This window comes from Myxine glutinosa, chromosome 1 (genome assembly GCF_964187855.1).
Source record: "Myxine glutinosa chromosome 1, kmMyxGlut1.1, whole genome shotgun sequence".
NCBI classification, from domain to species: domain Eukaryota; kingdom Metazoa; phylum Chordata; class Myxini; order Myxiniformes; family Myxinidae; genus Myxine; species Myxine glutinosa.
Window position 1 is genome coordinate 14,153,417 of NC_136261.1, and position 23,412 is coordinate 14,176,828.

General features: G+C 46.2%; 1 protein-coding gene across 1 annotated transcript in view; it reads right to left on the reverse strand.

The window, feature by feature from the left end:
* The window catches only part of LOC137419138 (uncharacterized), a 40,861-nt gene that overhangs the window by 12,205 nt on the left and 5,244 nt on the right, over positions 1-23,412 (reverse strand). Inside the window, exons 2-4 of the mRNA XM_068105314.2 lie at positions 22,155-22,232; positions 16,766-16,819; positions 8,260-8,310 (exon numbers count right to left, since the gene is read on the reverse strand). Coding sequence (XP_067961415.2) covers positions 8,260-8,310; positions 16,766-16,819; positions 22,155-22,232 — 183 coding nt within the window. The remainder of the gene's footprint in view (positions 1-8,259; positions 8,311-16,765; positions 16,820-22,154; positions 22,233-23,412) is intronic.

Below are 23,412 nucleotides of genomic sequence, written 5' to 3' on the forward strand. Positions count from 1 at the left end.
ACTACCGGTAAGCGCTTCCGCCTCTTCCTCTTCACTTCTTCCTCCCGCGTTCCAGAGCAAAATCCGTAATTGGTCGTCGCCTCAATTAAAGCCGTTTGGTCATTCGCGAGCCCTGGTATTAACCGGAGGGTATTCGCACGACAGTATTCTGTCATATATTATAACACTTTTTTCTTCTTCTTCTTAAAAAGGTTGTTTCGACTTGCTCACCAAATCCATTCATTGCAAAAAAAAATTCCATCTCTTACAGCTCCTCCTTTCTACATTCCCTAAACTCACCTGCACTTCAACCCCCCCCCCCCCCCCCCTCGAAGGTCACAAGAAACTCATTTTGCAATAAATGTTCATTTCCCATTAATCGTACAACACATTCTAAAACCCAAACTCACCCCTCCCCTCCAAATCTATCCCCATCATCCATCCCTTTCAAATCTCCCCCCTTGCCCCTTCCTGACTAAACTCCCCCCTCACCCCTCCCCTCCTAGACTCCCCCTCACCCCTCCCCTCCTAAACTCCCCCCACCCCTCCCCTCCAAATCTCCCCCATCTCCCATCCCTTTCAAATGCCCCCCATGCCCCTTCCCTCCCAAACTCCCCCCTAACTCCTCCCCTCATAATCTCCCCACCCTCATTTTTTTTTCCTTTTCCCCCCTCTCACCCCTCCTCCTCAAAGCGTCCTCCCCGCTTCTTCCCCCTTCCAACTCTCACCTCCATCTCCCCCAACCTTCTTCCTCGCTCTGCCCTCCTCCACCCCCCTCAAATAACACCTCACTGTGCCAAACCCAATCACCATCAAACCTTTGGTCCGCCCCATCCTTCCCTTTCTCCAAGCTATTCGGAAATCGCTGACACACTTTCAACAGCTCTCCCTACCTCTTCCTCCTCTTCTACATCTTACCCTACCCCTCACACCCCCCCCCCCCCCCATGTTCTGCATCCGATGCTCCCCCTTCCACTTCATTAACGGTGTGAACCTCAAACATCCGGGGCCTTCGCCCAAACTTGATTGATCTCTCCATACAGGTTGCTTCTGACAAACCAGACTTGATCTGCTTAACAGAAACTTTCCTCCTTCAGGATGTCTCTAATTCCTTAATAACTCTCCCGGGTTACTCCCTCCTCCGGTATGATAGACCTGAGCCTCGTCCTGGAGGTGGGGTTGCTATCTTTATCAAAGACTCTCTTCCTCACTCGCCCTGCACTTCCCTCTCTCCACCTCTCCCCCAGGAGTGCCTCGGGCTACGGCTTACCCTTCGCTCCCTCCTTTTGTTCATATGTGTGTTGTACCGTCCACCAAACAGCGATGACTCCATCTACATCTCGCTGTCTGATAATATGGACCAACTTCTATCTACTCATGCCAACTTTCTCTTCCTCATATGTGGTGATTTCAACTGTCATCATGCCAGCTGGCTGGGTGTGGGTACCTCTCTCACCAGCCATGGCTCCTCAGCAAAGGACTTCTGCAACTCAATGGGACTGATACAATCTGACAATTTCCCAACCCGGATCTCAGTCAACGGAGCATCTTCTCTTCTAGACTTGGTTATGACTAACTTCCCTGCAAATGTCTGCTGCTCTTCTTCTGCTCCAATTGGCTCATCTGATCATGTGCTTGTGAAAGTGGACATCTCTCTGACCATTCTCAGAGAGCCTCCTCAGCGTTGACGAGTCTGGCATTTCACTCAGGCCAACTGGCACGGTCTTCAAGCAGCCATCAATCATCTGGAATGGTCTCCCATCTCTATCGCCTCTGACATCAACTCATCCTGGGAATTCTTCCAAAGTAAATTGCTCTCTCTCATGCACAGATTTATCCCATCTTGTCTTCAGTTGTCATACCCTTCCTCCAGTCCATGGTTCACAGAATCTTGTGGTGAGGCAGTTGCCCAGAAACAACTTGCCTTCGCCTCTTGGAAAGCAAATCCAACGGAAGGAAATCTCATTTCCTTTCACAAAGCCCGAAACAAGTGTGTGTCCACCCTCAGGAGAGCCAGGAAACAATATCTCTCCTCTCTCAAGACTGAACTCTCAAACTTGTCTCCCTCTTCCAAATCCTGGTGGCGTCTGGTCAAATATGTTTCTGGTGTTTGATCCCCCTCCATCCCCTCCCTTACCTCAAATGGCTGCACAGCTGACTCCGCACGTGAAAAAGCTGAATGCCTCAACTCTGTGTTTGCCTCTAAATCATGTGTCCCAAACCCATCCCTCTCTGTACCTACCGGACCCAGTCGTACCCAGCTGCTCCTGTTCTCTTCACCCTCTCTTTTGCTCAAGGTCATCTGCCTTCTGCTTGGAAATCAGCCAACATCACCACTTTGCACAAAAAAGGTGCAAAAACAGATCCTTGCAACCACAGACCAATCAGCCTCCTCCCAATTATCAGCAAAGTCATGGAATCCATCATTGCTTCGGATATCAAATCTTTCCTCTTCTCCAATGGCTTGATCTCTGACCATCAATTTGGTTTCAGACCTGGTCACTCTACTCTGGACATGCTGCTTCTGCTGTCTCAACAATGGATGGGGGTCTTCAATAGCAAACAGGAAATTAGAGCCATCTCCCTTGACATATCACATGCCTTCTATACGGTCTGGCACCCCACTCTGCTCACCAAACTCTCCTCCTATGGTATCCATGGAAATCTCCACGCATGGCTTGCGGACTTCCTCTCTAGTCGTAGTCAACGTGTGGCCCTGAATGGGTTTCTCTCATCATGCCAACTGGCTGGGTGTGGGTACCTCTCTCTCCAGCCACGGCTCCTCAGCAAAGGACTTCTGCGACTCAATGGGACTGATACAGTCTGACAATTTCCCAACCCGGATCTCAGTCAACGGAGCATCTTCTCTTCAAGACTTGGTTATGACTAACTTCCCTGCAAATGTCTGCTGCTCTTCATCTGCTCCAATCGGCTAATCTGATCATGTGCTTGTTGAAGTGGACATCTCTCTGACCATTCTCAGAGAGCCTCCTCAACATCGACGAGTCTGGCATTTCACTCAGGCCAACTGGCATGGTCTTCAAGCAGCCATCAATCATCTGGACTGGTCTCCCATCTCTATCGCCTCTGAAATCAACTCATCCTGGGAATTCATCCAAAGTAAATTGCTCTCTCTCATGCACAGATTTATCCCATCTTGTCTTCAGTTGTCATACCCTTCCTCCGGTCCATGGTTCACGGAATCTTGTGGTGAGGCAGTTGCCCAGAAACAACTTGCCTTTGCCTCTTGGAAAGCAAATCCAACGGAAGGAAATCTCATTTCCTTTCACAAAGCCCGAAACAAGTGTGTGTCCACCCTCAGGAGAGCCAGGAAACAATATCTCTCCTCTCTCAAGACTGAACTCTTAAACTTGTCTCCCTCTTCCAAATCCTGGTGGCGTCTGGTCAAATATGTTTCTGGTGTTTGTTCCCCCTCCATCCCCTCCCTTACGTCAAACGGCTACACAGCTGACTCCGCTCGTGAAAAAGCTGAATGCCTCAACTCTGTGTTTGCCTCTAAATCTTGTGTCCCAAACCCATCCCTCTCTGTACCCACCGTACCCAGTCGTACCCAGCTGCTCCTGTTCTCTACACCCTCTCTTTTGCTCAAGGTCATCTGCCTTCTGATTGGAAATCAGCCAGCATCACCGCTTTGCACAAAAAAGGTGCAAAAACAGATCCTTGCAACCACAGACCAATCAGCCTTCTCCCAATTGTCAGCAAAGTCATGGAATCCATCATTGCTTCGGATATCAAATCTTTCCTCTTCTCCAATGGCTTGATCTCTGACCATCAATTTGGTTTCAGACCAGGTCACTCTACTCTGGACATGCTGCTTCTGCTGTCTCAACAATGGATGGAGGTCCTCAATAGCAAACAGGAAATTAGAGCCGTCTCCCTTGACATATCACGTGCCTTCAATACGGTCTGGCACCCCGCTCTGCTCACCAAACTCTCCTCCTATGGTATCCATGGAAATCTCCACGCATGGCTTGCGGACTTCCTCTCTAGTCGTAGTCAACGTGTGGCCCTGAATGGGTTTCTCTAATCTCCCCTTCCTATTCAGGCTGGAGTTCCTCAAGGCAGTGTTCTGGGCCCTGTGCTTTTTCTGGTCTTCATCAAAAGGGGACCCAAAAACAACAACAACCATGGTCCCCGAAAAAGGCCAACCCCTGCTTTGCGGGGAAAAATGGCCTCTAAAGGTGGTTATTTATTATATATATATATATCAATGATCTCTCTAACTCTCTTGAAAATCCTCTTTTCCTCTTTGCTGGTGACTCCACTCTCTGCTGCTCCATTCCTCATCCCTCAGATCGGCAGTCTGCAGCCTCCTCACTCTCTGCAGACCTGGACAAAATCACAGACTGGTCATACAAGTGGAACATGTCTTTCAATCCTGACAAATCTCACACTCTTACTATGTCTCTCCGAAAAGATCGAATGGACAACCCTCCCATCTACTTTCTGAACAATCCTCTCCAAGAAGTTCTGTCACTCAAGCCTTTGGGTCTTACTATCTGCCATGATCATTCCTGGGAAAACCACATTTCCAATCTGGCCTCCAAAGCCAGTCGCTGACTGGGCATCCTCCGTCGTGCGAAGTCCTTCCTTGGCACACCTGAGCTCCTCATCACATTCAAGGCTTTCATCCTGCGTCACACCTAGCTCGGCTTCACGCTGTTGAAACCAAAGCTTTCAGAATCATTGGAATCTCCCGCGATGAAGCTAACTCCGAGGGCCTTTCACTCACTCACTGCAGGCAGGTTGGTGGTCTTTCTGTCTTCTGCCGACACCTCTCCCACCTTGCTCCCCCAGCTCTCTCTGGGCTGTGTCCCCCAAATATTCCTACACGTCGCACAAGATCTGCCTGCAACCCTCTTATGGTTAAACTGCCAAAATCAAGACTCTCTGCTCACCTTCACTCCTTCATTCCTCTTTTCTCCCGCATCTGGAACAAACTCCCTCACTCTCTTCAATCCCACTCCTCCCTCCAGGTCTTTAAAACAGTTGTTCACCACCATCTCTTATCTTCCCCCATCCAAAAGCTTGATATTTTCTACCCCCGCTAATTTCACCCCAGATCCACGTTTTTGAAATACCAACTTCTCTCGTGGAAGTCCTTCCAGTGTCCTTGTGTTTTATACTTCTCCCACCCCCCCCCCCCCCCTTTCCCACGCCTTCTCCCCCCAAGCCCCCTCCCTCTCACAGATCTCCCGATGTCCCTGCTCTCATATGTTGTGTTTGTGCTTCCCTTTCTCTCCCCATCTTGTCTACCGCTACCTTTATTAAATGTTTTGTGTGTCTGTTTGATTTTTTGTGTGTGATAACTGTTTGCTCTTTCACGAGCCTTGATCCTGTATGCAAAAAAAAAAAAAAAAAGTCTGAGCTTTGGCTGGGCCATTAAATGATTTTCATGTTTTTGTTCTGAAGCCATTCAAGTGTTGCTTTGGCTGCATTCTTGGGTCATTGTCCTGTTGGAACGTAAATCTTCACCACAGTCTAAGGTCTTTTGCACTATGAAGCAGGTTCTCGTCAAAGATTTGCCTGTACTTGGCTCCGTTCATTATTCCCTCTATCCTTACAAGTTTCCCAGTCCCTGCCGTTGAAAAGTGTCCCCATAGCTTGATGCTGTCACCACCATGCTTCATGGTAAGGATGGTGTTAGAAGCGGGGATGGGCTGTCGTCAGTTTCTGCCAGACGTCGTGCTTTGTATTCAGGCCAAAGAGTTCAATTTTCATCTCATTAGATCATAGAATATTTTGCCTCATGCTCTCGGAGTCTTTCACATGCATTTTTGCAAGATCCAGGTGTGCTTTTTTTTCTCAGGAGTGGCTTCCGTCTGGCCACTCTCCCATAAAGCCAAAATTTGTGAAGTGCTGCAGAGACTGTTGTCCTTCCGGCAGGTTCTCCCATCTCAGCCAAGGAACTCTGTAGTTCTGTCAGAGTGGTCATTGGGTTCTTGGTCACCTCCTTGCCCTAAGGTCCTTCTTGCCCAGTTGCTCAGTTTGGTCGGACGGCTAGCTCTCGGAAGAGTCTGGGTCGTTCTTTATTGTTTCCATTTCCTAATGAAGGAGCTCAGTGTGCTCTTGGGAACTTTCAACACTCTAGGAATTGTTTTTTTTACCCTTGCCCACATATATGCCTTCACACAATTATATCTCAAAGTTCGCTCTCTCTCTCTCTCCCCCAACCTCCTCTTCATATTTCTGGCACAAAGTGACTCTGCGTTGCCTGGCAACGCCGGGTACTTTTACTAGTTATAAATAATATAACCAATATTACAAATAAATTCATAGAAAAAAATATATTTGTATTATGATTGGTGTAAATCATGAAAAAACAGAAACTCAAATTCAGTCAAGTCATTATCCTCAGTTAAAACAAGCCTGTTTCTCTGTGGCAATGTGTGCGGAGGAGAGCGTAGCAAGCCGATCCACGCTAGTTCTCATAATAAAGCTTTGTTGAACATTTGATGACGAGAGCTCAAATGGCAAAAAAGTTACGGCCCAGACAGGTACACAGACACACAGACAGACAAACACACATAAATGATTGCAAAACCCCATCTCCAGCTGCGCATGGGACAGGCTAAAAACACATCATACACCACAGCTTGACATTCCTTGTCCGGCATGAAATAGGCAAAAGCTTCTCCATGAGCCTTCGACAATGAAGAATAAAATTGTACATCTTCTTATGCACCTTCAAATGCTCCCCTTCACTATTTTTTCAGGTATTCATTTTATGGTGTTGCATGAATGGCCTCCACCAAGAATCACACACGCTAGGGTCGTCTGAAATGAAGATGACCAGTTTAAGGCAGAATTCGACACTGAACACTCCAAGCTGTGATGGATGCACTGCATTTCAAAGAGTATGTCCAAACACACTCATCATCACAATTACAATTATCCAATTTTCGGCCTCCAGGGACTATAAAAGTAACGGAAATGATTTGTGCGGGAAGTACAGCAACAGATGGGTAGAAAAGTCTTACGACAACTAGTGCATGGAAGCTTTGTGGTGAGTGCATGTAAGCTGGGTGGTGAGTGCATGTAAGCTGAGTGGTGAGTGCATGAAAGCTTGGTGGTGAGTGCACGTAAGCTTGGTGGTGAGTGCATGAAAGCTTGGTGGTGAGTGCATGAAAGCTTGGTGGTGAGTGCATGTAGGCTTGGTGGTGAGTGCACGTAAGCTTGGTGGTGAGTGCATGAAAGCTTGGTGGTGAGTGCATGTAAGCTTGGTGGTGAGTGCATGAAAGCTTGGTGGTGAGTGCATGAAAGCTTGGTGGTGAGTGCATGTAAGCTTGGTGGTGAGTGCACGTAAGCATGGTGAGTGCACATAAGCTTGGTGGTGAGTGCACATATGCTTGGTGGTGAGTGCACGTAAGCTGTGCATGTAAGCTTGGGGGTGAGTGCATGGAAGCTTGGTGGTGAGTGCATGTAAGCTTGGTGGTGAGTGCATGAAAGCTTGGTGGTGAGTGCATGTAAGCTTGGGGGTGAGTGCATGGAAGCTTGGTGGTGAGTGCATGTAAGCTTGGTGGTGAGTGCATGAAAGCTTGGTGGTGAGTGCATGAAACTTTGGTGGTGAGTGCATGAAACTTTGGTGGTGAGTGCATGTAAGCTTGCTGGTGAGTGCATGTAAGCTTGGTGGTGAGTGCATGAAATATTGGTCGTGAGTGCATGAAAGCTTGGTGGTGAGTGCATGTAAGCTTGGTGGTGAGTGCATATAAGCTTGGTGGTGAGTGCATGTAAGCTTGGTGGTGAGTGCATGTAAGCTTGGTGGTGAGTGCATATAAGCTTGGTGGTGAGTGCATGTAAGATTGGTGGTGAGTGCATATAAGCTTGGTGGTGAGTGCATGTAAGATTGGTGGTGAGTGCATATAAGCTTGGTGGTGAGTGCGTGTAAGATTGGTGGTGAGTGCATATAAGCTTGGTGGTGAGTGCATGTAAGCTTGGTGGTGAGTGCATGTAAGCCTGGTGGTGAGTGCATGTAAGCCTGGTGGTGAGTGCATGTAAGCCTGGTGGTGAGTGCATGCAAGCTTGTTGCATTTCCGTCAATGGTGTGGGATTGATTTCCATGGCTGCTCAGTGGATATTCCAGCATTATGTGACAAAGCGGTAACCAATCCAGGATCAATTCCAGGCTTGAAGTGTTCAGAACTCACAAGTTACAAAAACTCTATCAAGTGTCGGGGAACTTGAAGTTTGTATATTTTAAATGTGCAAGTGTGAACCTCAACAAGGATAAAAATACAAGGAAAGCAACTTTATTATTACCTGCAGTGTCCACAGCATCCCAATCAGGTCGTTCAATCTTCACAAAGGAAACTAAAAAAAGAGCAAATTGGTGTGGAGTTAAAATGTAAGGAAATATTCCACGCATAAACAAATCAAAGAGGTATAACGAAACAAAGTTCGGAATTGCATAAAAAAGCAAATATGTTTATGCATGAAAAATACCCAAAGAGCACACAGATGTTGGGACAATGTTGGCAACAGATATAGGATGAGTTATTTTTTGACCATGATGCACCAGAGGTTTTAAGCATGATACACGAGGGGATAACTACGGGTTTTAAACAGTCGTTGTCTCATAATTCCACTTTGTCTCTCTGAAAAGCCCAACTGGAAAACCTTACCTACTTTCTCGTCAATTCTCTCAAAGAAGTTCTGTCACTCAAGCTTTTGGGTCTCACTATCTGCCATGATCTTTCCTGGGAAAACCACATTTCCAAAGTGGCCTCCAAAGCCAGTCGCCGACTGGGCATCCTCCATCATGCGAAGTCCTTCCTTGGAACTTCTGGCTCCTCACCACATACAAGGCTTTCATCCACAGCTTGATAGACTACTGCTCTCCCCTCTGGGTTGGTGCTCCTGCCTCACACCTAGCTCGGCTTCACGCTGTTGAAACCAAGGCGTTCAGAATCATTGGTATTTCCTGCGATGAAGCCGATTCTGAGGGCCTTTCACTCTCTCACCGCAGGCAGGTTGGTGGTCTTTCTGTCTTCTACAGACTCCTCTCCGGCCTTGCTCTCTCTGCTCCGTTTGTGCTCTGTCCCCCAAATGTTCCTGCAGGATGCACAAGATCCATCAGCAACCCTCTTTTGGTGAAACTGCCAAAATCAAGGCACTCTGTTCACCTTCACTCTTTCATTCCTCTTTTCTCCCGCCTCTGGAACAAACTCCCTCACTCTCTTCAATCCCACTCCTCCCTCCAGGTCTTTAAAACAGCTGTTCACCACCATCTTTTATCTTCCCCCATCCAAAACCTTGATATTTTCTACCCCCATTAATACACCCCATGTCCACCTTTATCGAATTCCGTTTTCTTTCTTGAAAGTCTGAGTAGTTTCAATTTGTTAATACCATGTATCCCACCCAGCCCTCTCCATTCCACAGATCCCCTGATATCCCTGTTCTCTACTGTTGTTGTGCTTCCCTTTCTCTCCCTCTTGTTTACTGCTCCCTTTATTATACGTTCCATGTGTTAGCTCTTACACGAGCCTCGACTTAACAAACAAACAAAAAAATCATAACTTATAAACACTTGAGCCACCACCTGTCACGGGGAAGGGGTGGAAGTCTGGAGGGAGAGGTGGGAGGAGGCAGTGGAAAGGGTGGGAGGAGGGAGAGGAAGGGGTGTTTGGGAGGAGGGGAGGAGGGGTGGGTGGGATGAAGCAGGACCGGGAAGGAGTGGGTGGAAGGAGGGGAAGGGGTACGTGGGAGGAGGGGAAGGGGTAGGTGGGAGGAGAAAGAGAGGGAAGGGAGGGGTGGTTACGACGGAGGGAACGAGGTGGGATTCCGGAGGGGGTTGGGATGGGAGGAGGCAAGCGGAAGGGTTGGATTAGGAGTCCTAAGAGGGGTGGAAGGAGGTGGGAAGAGGGAGGGGAAGGGTAGGCTGAGGTCTGGTGGTATGGGGGAGGAAAAGGTGGGGTGAGAGTCCAGAGTAAGAGGTGTGGGATGAGAGGAGGCAGTGGAGAGGGTGGGATGATGGAGGGGAAGAGGAGAGGATGGGATGAGGAAAGGCAAGGGGAGAGAGTGGGATAAGCGAGGACAAGGGGAGAGGGTGGGATGAGAGAGGGCAAGGAGAGAGGGAGGGATGAGGGAGGACACTCTCTTCAATCCCACTCCTCCCTCCAGGTCTTTAAAACAGCTGTTCACCACCATCTCTTATCTTCCCACCATCTCTTATCTTCCCCCATCCAAAACCTTAATCTTTTCTACCCCTGTTAATTCACCCCAGATCCACTTTTTTGAAATACCGAATTCTTTCCTGGAAGTTCTAGCAATGTCCATGTGTTTTGTACCTCGCCCCCCCCCCCTCCCCCCCCTTCCCATGCCCTCTCCCTCCCACAGATCTCCCGATGTCCGCGTTCTCTACTGTTGTACTTGTGTGCTTCCCTCTCTCCCCATCTTGTCTCCCGCTCCCTTGATCATGTTTTTTGTGTCAGTTTGTTTTTATGTGATTTGTGTTCGCACAACACGAGCCTCGATTTTGTATACAAAAAAAACAACCATCACACAGCACATCACCTGAAGAGATGGGGATGTTTCTCATCAGCAGGGACTGGGGCACTAGTCAGAATAAAAGGGAAAATGGATGGAGCAAAATGCAGAACAATCCGAGAGGAAAACCTGCTGCCATTTTTTTTTTTTTTTTTTTTTTTACAAGATCGAGGCTCGTGAAAGAGCGAACATTAATCACACAGAAAGACAAACAGACACACAAAACAAATAACATCGGGAGCGGTAGACAAGATGGGGAGAGAGGGGGAAGGACACAAACACAACATTTGAGAGCAGGGACCGAGAGACATGGAGACATCGAGAGAACTGTGGGAGGGAGAGGGCTTTGGGGGGAAGGCATGGGAAGGGGGGGGGGGGGGGGTGGGAGAGGTATAAAACGTATGGACACTGCCAAGACTTCCAGGAAAGAAGTTGGAATTTCAAACAATGTGGATCTGGGGTGAATTAGTGGGGGTAGAAAAGATCAAGGTTTTGGATGGGGGAAGATAAGAGATGGTGGTGAACAGCTGTTTTGAAGACCTGGAGGGAGGAGTGTGATTGAAGTGAGTATGGGAGTTTGTTCCAGAGGCGGGAGAAAAGAGGAATGAAAGAGTGAAGGTGAGCAGAGAGCCGAGATTTCGGCAGTTTAACCATCAGAGGGTGGCTGGCAGATCTTGTGCGACCTGTAGGAATATTTGGGGGACAGAGCACAGAGAGAGCTGGGGGAGCAAGGCCGGAGAGGAGTCGGTAGAAGACAGAAAGACCACCTACCTGCCTGCGGTGAGTGAGTGAAAGGCCCTCAGAGATAGCTTCATCGCGGGAGATTCCAATGATTCTGAAAGCTTTGGATTCAACAGCGTGAAGCCGAGCCAGGTGTGAGGCAGGAGCACCAGCCCATAGGGGAGAACAGTATTCCATTGAGCTGCGGATGAAAGCCTTGTATGTGGTGAGGAGCTCAGGTGTGCCTAGGAAGGACTTCGCACGACGGAGGATGCCCAGTCGGCGACTGGCTTTGGAGGCCAGCTTGGAAATGTGGTTTTCCCAAGAAAGATCATGGCAGATGGTGAGACCCAAAAGCTTGAGCGACAGAACTTCTTGGAGAGGATTGTTGAGAAAGTAGATGGGAGGGTTGTCCAGTCGATCTTTTCGGAGAGACATAGTAAGAGTGTGAGATTTGTCAGGATTGAAAGACATGTTCCACATGTTTGACCAGTCTGTGATTTTGTCCAGGTCTTCAGAGAGTGAGGAGGCTGCAGACTGCCGATCTGAGGGAAGAGGAATGGAGCGGCAGAGAGTGGAGTCATCAGCAAAGAGATACAGAGGATTTTCCAGAGAGTCGGAGAGATCATTGATAAAGACCAGAAAAAGCACAGGGCCCAGCACACTGCCTTGGGGAACTCCAGCCTGAACGGGAAGGGGAGATGAGAGAAATCCATTCAGGGCCACATGTTGACTACGACCAGAGAGGAAGTCCGCAAGCCATGCATGGAGATTTCCATGGATACCATAGGAGGAGAGTTTGGTGAGCAGAGCTGGGTGCCAGACCGTATCGAAGGCACGTGATATGTCAAGGGAGACAGCTCTGATTTCCTGTTTGGCATTGAGGACCTCCATCCATTGTTGAGACAGCAGAAGCAGCATGTCCAGAGTAGAGTGACCTGGTCTGAAACCAAATTGATGATCAGAGATCAAGCCATTGGAGAAGAGGAAAGATTTCATATCCGAAGCAATGATGGATTCCATGACTTTGCTGATAATTGGGAGCAGGCTGATTGGTCTGTAGTTGCAAGGATCTGTTTTTGCACCTTTTTTGTGTAAAGCGGTAATGTTTGCTGATTTCCAGGATGCTGGCAGATGACCTTGAGCAAAAGATAGGGTGAAAAGAACAGAGAGAGGGTGAAATAGAGCGGCAGAGCAGGATTTTAGGACCCGTGGGCTGATGCCATCTGGTCCAGTTGCAGAATCAGAGTCGAGGTTTGACAAAAACTCCTCCACCTTGTCAGGAGAGAAGGTCACAGAGTCCAGGAGCAGTTTGGTTCGACTGGGAAAGGTGGGAACAGAGAGAGATGGGTTTGGGACTAAGGATTTTGAGGCAAACACAGAGTTGAGGCATTCGGCTTTGTCACGTGCGATGTCAACTGTGTGGCCATTTGAGGTAAGGGAGGGGATGGAGGGGGAACAAACACCAGAAACGGATTTGACCAGATGCCACCAGGATTTGGAGGAAGGAGACAGGTTTGAGAGTTCATTCTTGAGTGAGGAGAGATAGTGCTTCCTGGCACTCCTGAGGGTAGACACACACTTGTTCCGAGCTTGGTGGAAGGAACTGAGATTTCCTTCAGTTGGATTAGCCTTCCAAGAGGCAAAGGCAAGTTGTTTCAGGGCAACTGCCTCACCACAAGATTCAGTGTACCATGGACGGGAGGAAGGGTAAGACAACTGAAGGTGAGATGGGATAAATCTATGCATGAGAGAGATCAGTTTGCTTTGGAAGAATTCCCAGGAAGAATTGATGTCAGAGGCAGTGGAGATGGGAGACCAATCCAGACGATTGATGGCTGCTTGAAGACCGTCCCAGTCGGCCTGAGTGAAATGCCAGACTCGTCTACGCTGAGGAGGCTCTCTGAGAATGGCCAGAGAGATGTCCACTTTGACAAGCACATGATCAGAAGAACCGATTGGAGCAGAAGAAGAGCAGCAGACATTAGCAGGGAAGTTAGTCATAACCAAGTCTAGAAGAGAAGATACTCCATTGGCTGAGATCCGGGTCGGGAAATTGACAGATTGTGTCAATCCCAGTGAGTCACAGAAGTCCTTTGCTGAGGTGCCATGACTGGTGAGAGAGGAACCCACACCCAACCAGGTGGCATGATGACAATTGAAGTCACCACATATGAGGAAGAGAGAGTTGGGATGAGTGGATAGAAGTTGGTCCATGTTGTCAGACAGTGAAATGTAGATGGAGTCATCACTGTTTGGGGGACGGTACAGAACACATATGAACAAAAGGTGGGAGCGGAGAGGAAGCCGTAGCCAGAGGTACTCCTGGGGGTGAGGAGGAGAGAGGGCAGTGCAAGGAGAGTGAGGAAGAGAGTTTTTGATAAAGATAGCCACCCCACCACCAGGCCGAGGCTCAGGTCTATCATACCGGAGGAGGGAGTAACCAGGAAGAGATATTAAGGAATCAGAGACATCTTGAAGGAGGAAAGTCTCTGTTAAGCAGATCAAGTCTGGATTGTCAGAAGCAACCTGTATGGAGAGATCAGTCAGGTTTGAGCGAAGGCCCCGGATGTTTGAGGTCCATACCGTTAATGAAGAGAGAGGGGGAGCATCGGGTACAGGACAGGGGAGGGGAGGAGTAGGGTAAGATGAAGGATGAGAGGGGGAGGTAGGGAGAGCAGTTGTTAGTGTGTCAGCGATTGCAGAAGAGTTCCAAGAAAGGGAAGGATGAGGAGGATGAAAGGTTTGAAGGTGAAGGGATGAGGCACAGTGAGGGGTTGTTTGAGGGGGGGCAGAGGAAAGAAGAAGGTTGGGGGGGGGTGGAGGTATGAGATAGAAGGGAGACGAAGTGGGGAGGAGGCAGCTTTGAGGAGGAGGGGAGAGGAGGGAGAATTGGAGAGGAATGGTATGGGGGGAGATTTGAATGGGAGGGGTTGGGGGGGAGTTTTGAAGGGGAGGAGTGAGGGGGGAGTTTAGGAGGGGAAGGGCAAGGGGGGAGTTCAGGAGTGGAAGGGCAAGGGGGGAGTTCAGGAGTGGAGGGGTAGGGGGGGAGTTTAAGAGTGGCGGGGCAAGGGGGGAGTTTAGGAGTGTAGGTGCAAGGGGAGGGATTTGGATGGGAGGGGCAAGAGGGGAGTTTAGAAAGTGGATGATTAATGAAAGACGAACATTGAAAACAAATTGGGTTTGTTGTGATTTTCAAGTTAGCAATCCGGTTCAGAATGATGGAGGAGGGATGGAATGAATGTGAATTTAGACCATGTAGTGAGGGAGACGTATAAGATATTGAATTTCTTTTTTTTGAGGTGGAATGAGTTGGAGAGGAAATTGAGAAAAGCCTTTTAAATAGGAAGAAAAACAGCGTGTTGTAAAATACCACTGAGTAAAACACTGAAGGGGAAAGGTTATACATATTTAAATAATATTTAAACAGAACCGTGAACAATCTTATGTGCACAAAAATACCAACGGGGGGAGAGCCGAGAGGGACCACCACGAGTCACGTGAAGGGCAAACGGTGGATGGCAAGGAGTTAATAATCAAGCCTTTGCAAGAAAGCTGAAATTGGGACGGAAGTTCACTTTTCAGCATGACGACCTGAAGCACAGAGCCAAAGCTACACTGGAGTGGCTAAGGAACAAAAAGATAAAATGTCCGTGAGTGGCCCAGTGAGAGTCCCGACCTAAATCCAATCGAAAATCTGTGGCATGACTTGGAGATTGCTGTTCATCAATGCTCTCCACGCAACTTGACTGAGCTTGAACAGTTTTGTACAGAAGAATGGGCAAATATTTCCCAATCAAGGTGTGCAAAGTTGGTAGAGACCTATCCCAACAGACTTGAAGCTGTAATTGCTGTCAAAATGCTTCCATTAAGTATAAACTCAGGGGGGTGACACTTATCCAACCAAGATATTCTACTTTTGTATTTTTAACTAATTTTCTGAAATTTGTAGAATTTGTTTTTCACTTGGAAGTTGAGGCTTACGGTGTGTAAATAAAGGTGGGAAAAGTCTGATTTAATGCAGTTTTATTTCAGGCTATAAGGCAAAAAAAAACAAAAAAAAACCACCTTTAGAGGCCATTTTTCCCCGCAAGCGGGGGTTGGCCTTTTTCGGGAACTGTGGTTGTTGTTGTTTTTCGGTCCCCTTTTTGAAGCAATGTTTTACGGCCGGATGCCCTTCCTGACGCCAACCCTTTTTGCCGCCTTTAACGACAAGCAGGGAATTACCAGTGAACTGGTACTCAATTGTGCCGACCTCGGAAGGATGACAGGCTGAGTCAACCCCCCTGGCGTTAATTCAGCAATTGACCGGGATTCGAACCCAGGATCCTAGGATCCTAAGCCGGCACCCTAGCCGCTAGCCCAACACCAGGGATCCAAGGCAACACCAGGGATCCACCTATAAGGCAACACAAGGTGAAAATTTGGAAAGGGGGTGTAGACTTTCTATCGGCACTGTAGATGTGAAAACTTTATGGAACAAGAAGAAGACATAAAAGGTCATAACCCCCCGCCATGGTGTTCGTCATTTTTCTGTTGAAGTGTTTTCATTTGCATTTGTTGGTAGATACGATGAAGTGTTTTCATTCTGCACAGCAACTCACGGGGGATGAAACTGTTACGCAGCTGGTCGGAAACCCCGCAAAGCTCGCTTATAGTACGGCTAAAATATGTACTGCATTTTAATTCGGCTGCGAAAGGCATGAAACACGAAGCACAGCACCGCAAATGTATAAGCAGGTCAGGCTTGCGGCTTGTGGAAGATTTATTTTGTGTATGTCCAGCTGCTTTGTGCGTGGCTCATGAAAGATGGGTTTTATAACTGTGTCAAGCTTGCAGATCGGGGTAAAAAAAATTTTTGCACCTGCGAAAAACGACAAATTGGCAGGACACATGGTCGCAAATAGAGAAGCAGGTCGCAATTTAACAACCGCGAATACGAGGAACCAGCAAATAATAGAACCGCGAATAGTGGGGTCCGACTGTACTTGAAAAATACATATATAAAACTTGGAATATAATGTATAAATATAACATAATTTTAATATATAACATAACAACCAAATATACTTGGAAAGCACACATAATAGAGAAAATATACAGGGCTGGAAAGAAGATGAGGGACTATCTACATTTGACACAATCATTCCTGATGGCTAATTGTGGTTATTTTGAGATGACTAATGGTAACATTCATTAGCAGATAACTGTCTATTTAAATCCCTTTATCCCTCCTCCCGTAAGTCATTTCCATCACAATATCTAAATTTGAAAAATAGTGCTGAAGACAACTCACTGTCGAGCTCCCTCAAAGCTACTTTAAGCAAACCTCTGAAGTGCAATTTGCCATGCAAACTGCTTGCTCTCCTTCTCTCCACCACCCAACCCAACCACTAAATATTCGCAATCCATCTCCCCCAAAAAATATAATGGAAGAAGCACAGCATTGAGTAGTAATGCTACTGAATCAATTCAACAACACCATGAAATCTCCACAAAGTGATTCACTAAACAAAAGGCAACAAAATATATTTAAAGAGTGCAAAACTCTCATCACCTTTTTGATCCAAAGCTTTCAATGCTTCAGGTTCAACCTTTATAACGTGAAGATCTGCAAACACATCTCATTAGAAACTAATAATAACGTTTGTGTGCAGACAAAATCCAAAACTGTAAAAGCAGACATTACTACATTAAACAACACTCTCTTCGCTCTCCAATTGTATTTTGTTGCTGCACACAAAGTCAAGGCTCGTGAAAGAGCGAGAGCGTAACAGAACAAAAGAAATAGCAGCGTTGAAGGATAAAATTTAGGAAAACTTGGACAAACAGGAACGGGACTCGGTGGAGCGCACAGTCTCGCCTCGTGCGCTCATTCTGAGAATCGTGAACTCAACACGCTACTATTTATGGCACAATTATATTATGGCCCATATGTCCATATATGCACCGTATTATGTCACAAACATTGCCATTGTCCATAGTTTTATTGATTATTAGGATATTTATTCACCATTTTTGTGCACATTTAGGCAAAATTGCATGAATGAAGATGCATATGAAAAAAATATTGAAACTACTGGGTGTCCCATAAGTCTGGAACCATCGGGCAAATTAAGCAATTCATGATTATTTAGTTTTAGAACGATTTTTTCATGTTTCTTTTTTCGTTTCTTGCAGGTATCCATGATGTCACTGAGGAAGGAAGAACGCATCCATGTAATCCTGCTTGGAGGAAATCGGAGTCATAGAGAGGTCTGTGACAAATTCAACAGATTGCATATCGACACATCGCCTATTACACACATCACCCATTATCGTAAAACTTTGACTATAACGCACCCCTGTGGATAACGCGCACCCCCAACTTGGACTTTTGTCGCGGTGTAAACATCTATGGACCTAAATATTACTCCATTACGCACCCCCATTTCAGCAATCAAATGAAAAAAATATCGACGTAAAACATGTTATTACATCTGTCAAAACGGCAAAGTCCATCTCAACCACAACTGTTGGCCACAATTTCATAATAGTTGAACAAAGCGGCGCTAATGAAAGAATATCACGGCAGGTCAAGGAACTAAATTTACGACAGTCGTAAATCGTATCAATCACGATGTTCAGTTGTGATTGCGCAAAGTTTAAACATAGCAGCACATATTAAATAAACAGTGGAAGTCGGATAGCAATCCAACAAAGTAACCCGTAGCCTATTGTCGGACGACAATCACGTGGTACTCAAGTTGCTGATAATTGCCTATATATTATTATAAAACCCAATTGTTCTTTAACAGCTTCATTCAGTTGTTCATAAGATTTACCAGCGACTTCTATTTCCACTAGTTTTCTTACCGTAATTAACCATGAGTTCTCGGCGACGATCATACACTGCGGCTCAAAAACTAAACATTGTTCGATACGCTGAAGCTCATGGCAACAGAGGTGCTGGGCGGGAATTCGACAGAATATCTGAGGTGAACATCAGACTATGGATACGACAGAAGGAACGTCTGCAGTCGCTCCCACGAAGCAAAATGGCTGAACGGAGTCGCTGCGCCGAAGACGCACTGCGCCACATTTGGAACACATGGTTGCTTGCAGGCCAGCGCACCTTCACCACAGGTGGGCGCATGACATCACAGAATGGATCGTCAAGATCTGGAACGAGCATGATCCTGCCATCATCCAGAAGGGCTTCATCAAGTGCTCCATTTGGAACGCAATGGACATGGCAGCCAAGGCGATGCTCCCTGGACGGAGGGCGACACTAACACACCAGACGGCGACGAATACGACTGCGATGAAAATGATGTTCACTACCTGGACAATGACATAGAAGGTGCAAATCTGGAGGATCTTCTTCCTCTCTTCAATGAGACAGATGAATCGGATACTCAATACTTTAATTCATGATTGTGAACTTACATATAAAATATTCTATATTAAACATTTAGCTATTCTTTGTTGTTGTTCTTTGAGTATTGCCACTTCCGTTTTATTAGACGTCCTCGACGATCGTTTCAATCTGAAAAAAACTTACAAAAAAATAACTGTATACCTATGTATAGTACGCACCTCTAACTTTAACAAGATTTTTGGGTAAAAAAGTGCGTGTTATAGTTGAAGTTTTATGGTACAACAGATCGCCTATTACACACAGCTGTGTCGGCAAACTGGTAGCAAAGTTCAGGGAAACGGGATCCATATGAGATAAACCACGCAGTGGACATCTGAGGACATCCACCGACGACCACACAGCTACTACCATCCTTGTTCATTTCACAAAAACCCCAAAAGCTCTCTTCGGCGGTTGTCCACTGAGACATGAGAGTTGAAAAGCAGTATCAACCTCACTCTTCAAGCACACAAATAGCAACCGTACAAACTTAAAATCCTGCAGAAATTAAGCAAAGATGATCCGGACCGACGGATGAAAGTGTTTGAATTGGCTACGGAACAATGTGCTCAAAATTCTGATTTCAAATCCACCATTCTGTTCAGTGATGAGGCTGCTTTTTACGCAAATGGTGAGGTGAACTGCAGAACACCCGCTAATGGTTGCAAGACAATCCTCACTGGTTTACTGCTTCAAAAGAACAAGATGCCGCTCATGTGATGGTGTGGTGTGGCATTTGGAAAGACCGCATCATAGGCCCCTTCTTTTTTTTGATGGCACAGTCACAGGAGACACCTACTTGTGTATGCTCAATGAGGAAGCATTCTCCAGTGTCTTGAACGCAGATGGGAATTTCCCAACATGGTTCCAGCAGGATGGCGCTCCTGCCCATTACAGCATCCGCATAGTAAAGGTGCTGAACTGGTAATTCCCTGGTCGTTGGATATGATGTCGAAGGCCTGTGGAGTGGCCGGCGTGGAGCCCTGATCTCCACCTGTTGGATTTATATCACTGGGGTCACTTGAAGGCATTGGTCTACACAGAAAATATTCAGAGTGCTGCACATTTGTGGGAGCGCATCAGTGATGCATGTAACACCATCACTCCTGACACCATTCGCCGTGTGACTGCTGACTGGATACATCGTCTGCATTTTTGTATCAATCATAATGGTGGACACATTGAACATTCTGTGAATACAAGACGTTTTCATCATTTTGCCCTATGGTTCCAGACTTATGGGATGGTTCCCAACTCAAAGGACACCCTGTATATTCCCAATGGCAGTCGATCGTGTGTATGAAGTTTCGCTTTGATCTGTTCAGCAGTGCTGGAGAAGATTTTTGTGCACCGCTTGTATTTGTATCACTGATTTTTGTACATGACATCATTACCGGGTGCAGAAGGGGGCCCGGCAATGATGTGCACTAAAAAAAAAAAAACACCGTTTAGAGGCCATTTTTTCCCCGCAAGGCGGGGGTTGGCCTTTTCGGGGACCGTGGTTGTTGTTGTTTTTTGGTCCCCTTTTTGAAGCAATGTTTTACGGCCGGATGCCCTTCCTGCCGCCAACCCTGTTTGTCGCCTTTTTACGATAAACAGGGAATTACCAGTGTACTGGTACTCAATTTGCCGACCTCGGAAGGATGGCAGGCTGAGTCAACACCCCTGGCGTTAATTCAGCGATCGACCGGGATTCGAACCCAGGATCCTTGGATCCTAAGCTGGCACCCTAGCTGCTAGCCCAACACCAGGGACTTGTATTTGTATCACTGATTTTTGTACATGACATCATCGCCGGGTGCAGAAGGGGGCCCGGCAATGATGTGCACTGAAAGAGAGTATTCAGTTTTCACTCCATTTGTTTGTTTCTTTTCTTTCTTTCTTGTTTGTTTGGTACCTCCACCACTGAAGGTGGATGGAGGTTAAATTTTTTCACCTCCGTCTGTCTGTCTGTCTGTCTGTCTTTCTCTGAACAAGGCATCTCAAAAAGTTGTGGACGGATTCGGATGAAATTTGGCGGAGAGGTAGCGTATGTGACAAGGACAAAATGATTAGATTTTGGTGAAGATCTGGATCCAGATCCAGCTAATCTACTTTTTTAAGTGATTCTTCACCACTGAGAGATAGGACCAAAAACGATAAATAGCAGGATATCTCAAAAGGTTATGGACGTATTTGGACGAAACTTGGTGGAGAGGTTGTGTGTGTGACAAGGAATAATCAATTCGATTTTGGTGAATATCTGAATATGGATTCAGATACGAGAATTATTTAATTCTTGAAATGGTTCTTCACCATTGGGAGATCGAGTGAAAAGCGATATATAACATGATATTGAAAAAAGTTATGGGCGGGTTATGACTAAACTTGGGGGATGAGTTGGTTAGGTGACAAGAACAAGCCGATTAGATTTTGGTTCAGGCCTGAATACAGATCTGACCGATCAGTGGGATACAAAAAAAACAAAACTGTTCAGCCTGGCGGAGGTATGCACTCCACCGAGTGCCGTTCTCGTTTACTCAGTTTTCACTGTTTGTTTTTGTTTTCTTTCTTGCTTGTTTGTCTGAGCGATATCTCAACCATCCTTTAAGTGAGGAAGCTCAAAATTTGGCACAATAGTGAGCAGGTGCTCTGGCAAAACAGTATTATTTATTTTTTGACTAATCAATGAATTGATTAATTACTTAATTATCATCGAATTATTAAGTATTTATTTATTTATTTATTTTGCATGGTGGCAGTGTACTTTTGAATCTTATTACTTGTTGACATTATTTTCAATCCAATATGGCCACCAGACCACGTGACCAATAGTCATAAATTTAATTAAACCATTCACAGAACAGATATATGAAGTTTCAGGATAAGGATTTTGATTCAAAAACAATTTTCGCTGGAATACCACTTCACTGATGACGTCATCGTTATCACCCTATATGCCCCATGGATTAGGAGTTGTCCATTTCTTTTCCTTTAATCCTGGAAAGATTGAAAATGGAAAGGGGTGGAAATGCAAATGGTTCGGTGGATGTGCGGAGTATCGTTGAGAGAGAGTAAGACAAATGATGAATTGCGAAAGATGATGGGAATAGAGCCTGTGATGGATGCTGTGAAGAGGAACAGTTTGAGATGGTTTGGTCATGTGTTGAGGAAGGATGAAAGTGACTTGTTGAGAAGAGTGATGGAAATGAATGTAGAAGGAAGTAGAGGACGGGGAAGACCGAGAAAGACTTGGCTAAAGATGGTGGAAGAAGGAATGCGGGCAAGGGGGTTAACAAGGGGAGATGCAGAAAATAGGGCAAGATGGAGAAGATTGTCATGGGGCCCGCAAGGCTAACCCCCGCTCCAGCAGGGAAAATGACCTTAAGATGCCCGTTGTTGTAATCCAATATCACAGCCATATCATGTGACCTATGACGTCAGAATTATCAATAAAATATTATCCATGGGGACTCCCTTCTATGTTGAAAGTGTTTAAAGTTACAGTTTAGCCCAGCATTACTATCACGTGTTGAAAATAACATGGTTTTTGAACTTCTCCTCTTACCTAAATCATCGGAAGGTGCGTTTTGTAGTCCACAGGTATCGGGTTCAACTTCCACATCCCCCATCTCTCTGTCTCTCTCTGAGGACACGAGGAGGATATTAACTGAAAACCTCGTGATAAAACAACTGCCGGACACAAGCAAGCACATATTAGGGATTCCACGGAAGCCGATTCGTCATGTTCAAAAGCAAAGGAGGAATCTTGAGATTTTACCCACAATTCCTAGGTTGTGTTGGCTTAACGGTAAGTTGTCTTAAGATATTAGGCCTCAGGGTGTTGAGTTTGAGCACCTATCATGCTGTTGAGATAACACCAGTTGGGTTGACTCAGTCTGTCATCTTTCCGAGGTCGGGAAAATGAGTATCAGCTTACTGGTAACCGAGGCACTGCATCAGCGGCACAGAAAATAAGCCGTGCTTACCAAAAACGATGTAACCAGCAGCCATAGTCTGCATACCAAGCAACAGCAACTACAATTCAGAATCAAACCTTTTTGGGTTAACCTTTAATTCCAGGAATAACACACCGCTGACACTCTGTCTTTGCTGCTATGCTTATATGTGCTTTAGTTATGTGCTTAAACAACGTTTTCACTGCTGTGCATAGAAATGTTTTCATGCATTTTGTTAATGCCATGTTGTTGTAGTGCGCACCTGTGTCACTTACCTTTTTCTTGTAATACATTTCCACCGGAAAGGCAGGGGCTTCCAGATTCTTGCTTGTGGCTCATGTGAGCAAAATTGTTGCCACCATCTTTGCCTTGCTTAATTAAACAGCTTTATTAAACTTTACCAAAGAAAAGGCAGTTTGGAGTCTCATCTTATCCAAACAGTTTGATCATGGCATCATTCCTGGATCCACTGTCCTCTATTCTCCTCCGTACCAGCTAGCCTTACAGTAGGATTCCAGGGCCTACTTTTCATGGTCCTTCAAGCCGGATGTCAACAGCTGGTCAAGGAAATCATGGACAACAATATCGCCGAAACTCTGACCGCCGACAGCACTCGAATAGCAAACAATACCAGCGACATTATTCCGCTTTACGGACACCTCATTATTTAGTCTGACTTTGTGAGACACAGGAGACTCTTGTCTCAAGTAAAATCCTATAAAACCCAGTGTTGACTCCGATGACTTACCGCAGATTTACCGAAGACGTTTGTGCTGTGTACTCTTTGTTGTATCTCTAGCATAAGTGTACGCTGTTATTTGATCATAATTACTTGGTATCCTGGACTGAAATCTGCCCAAATAATAA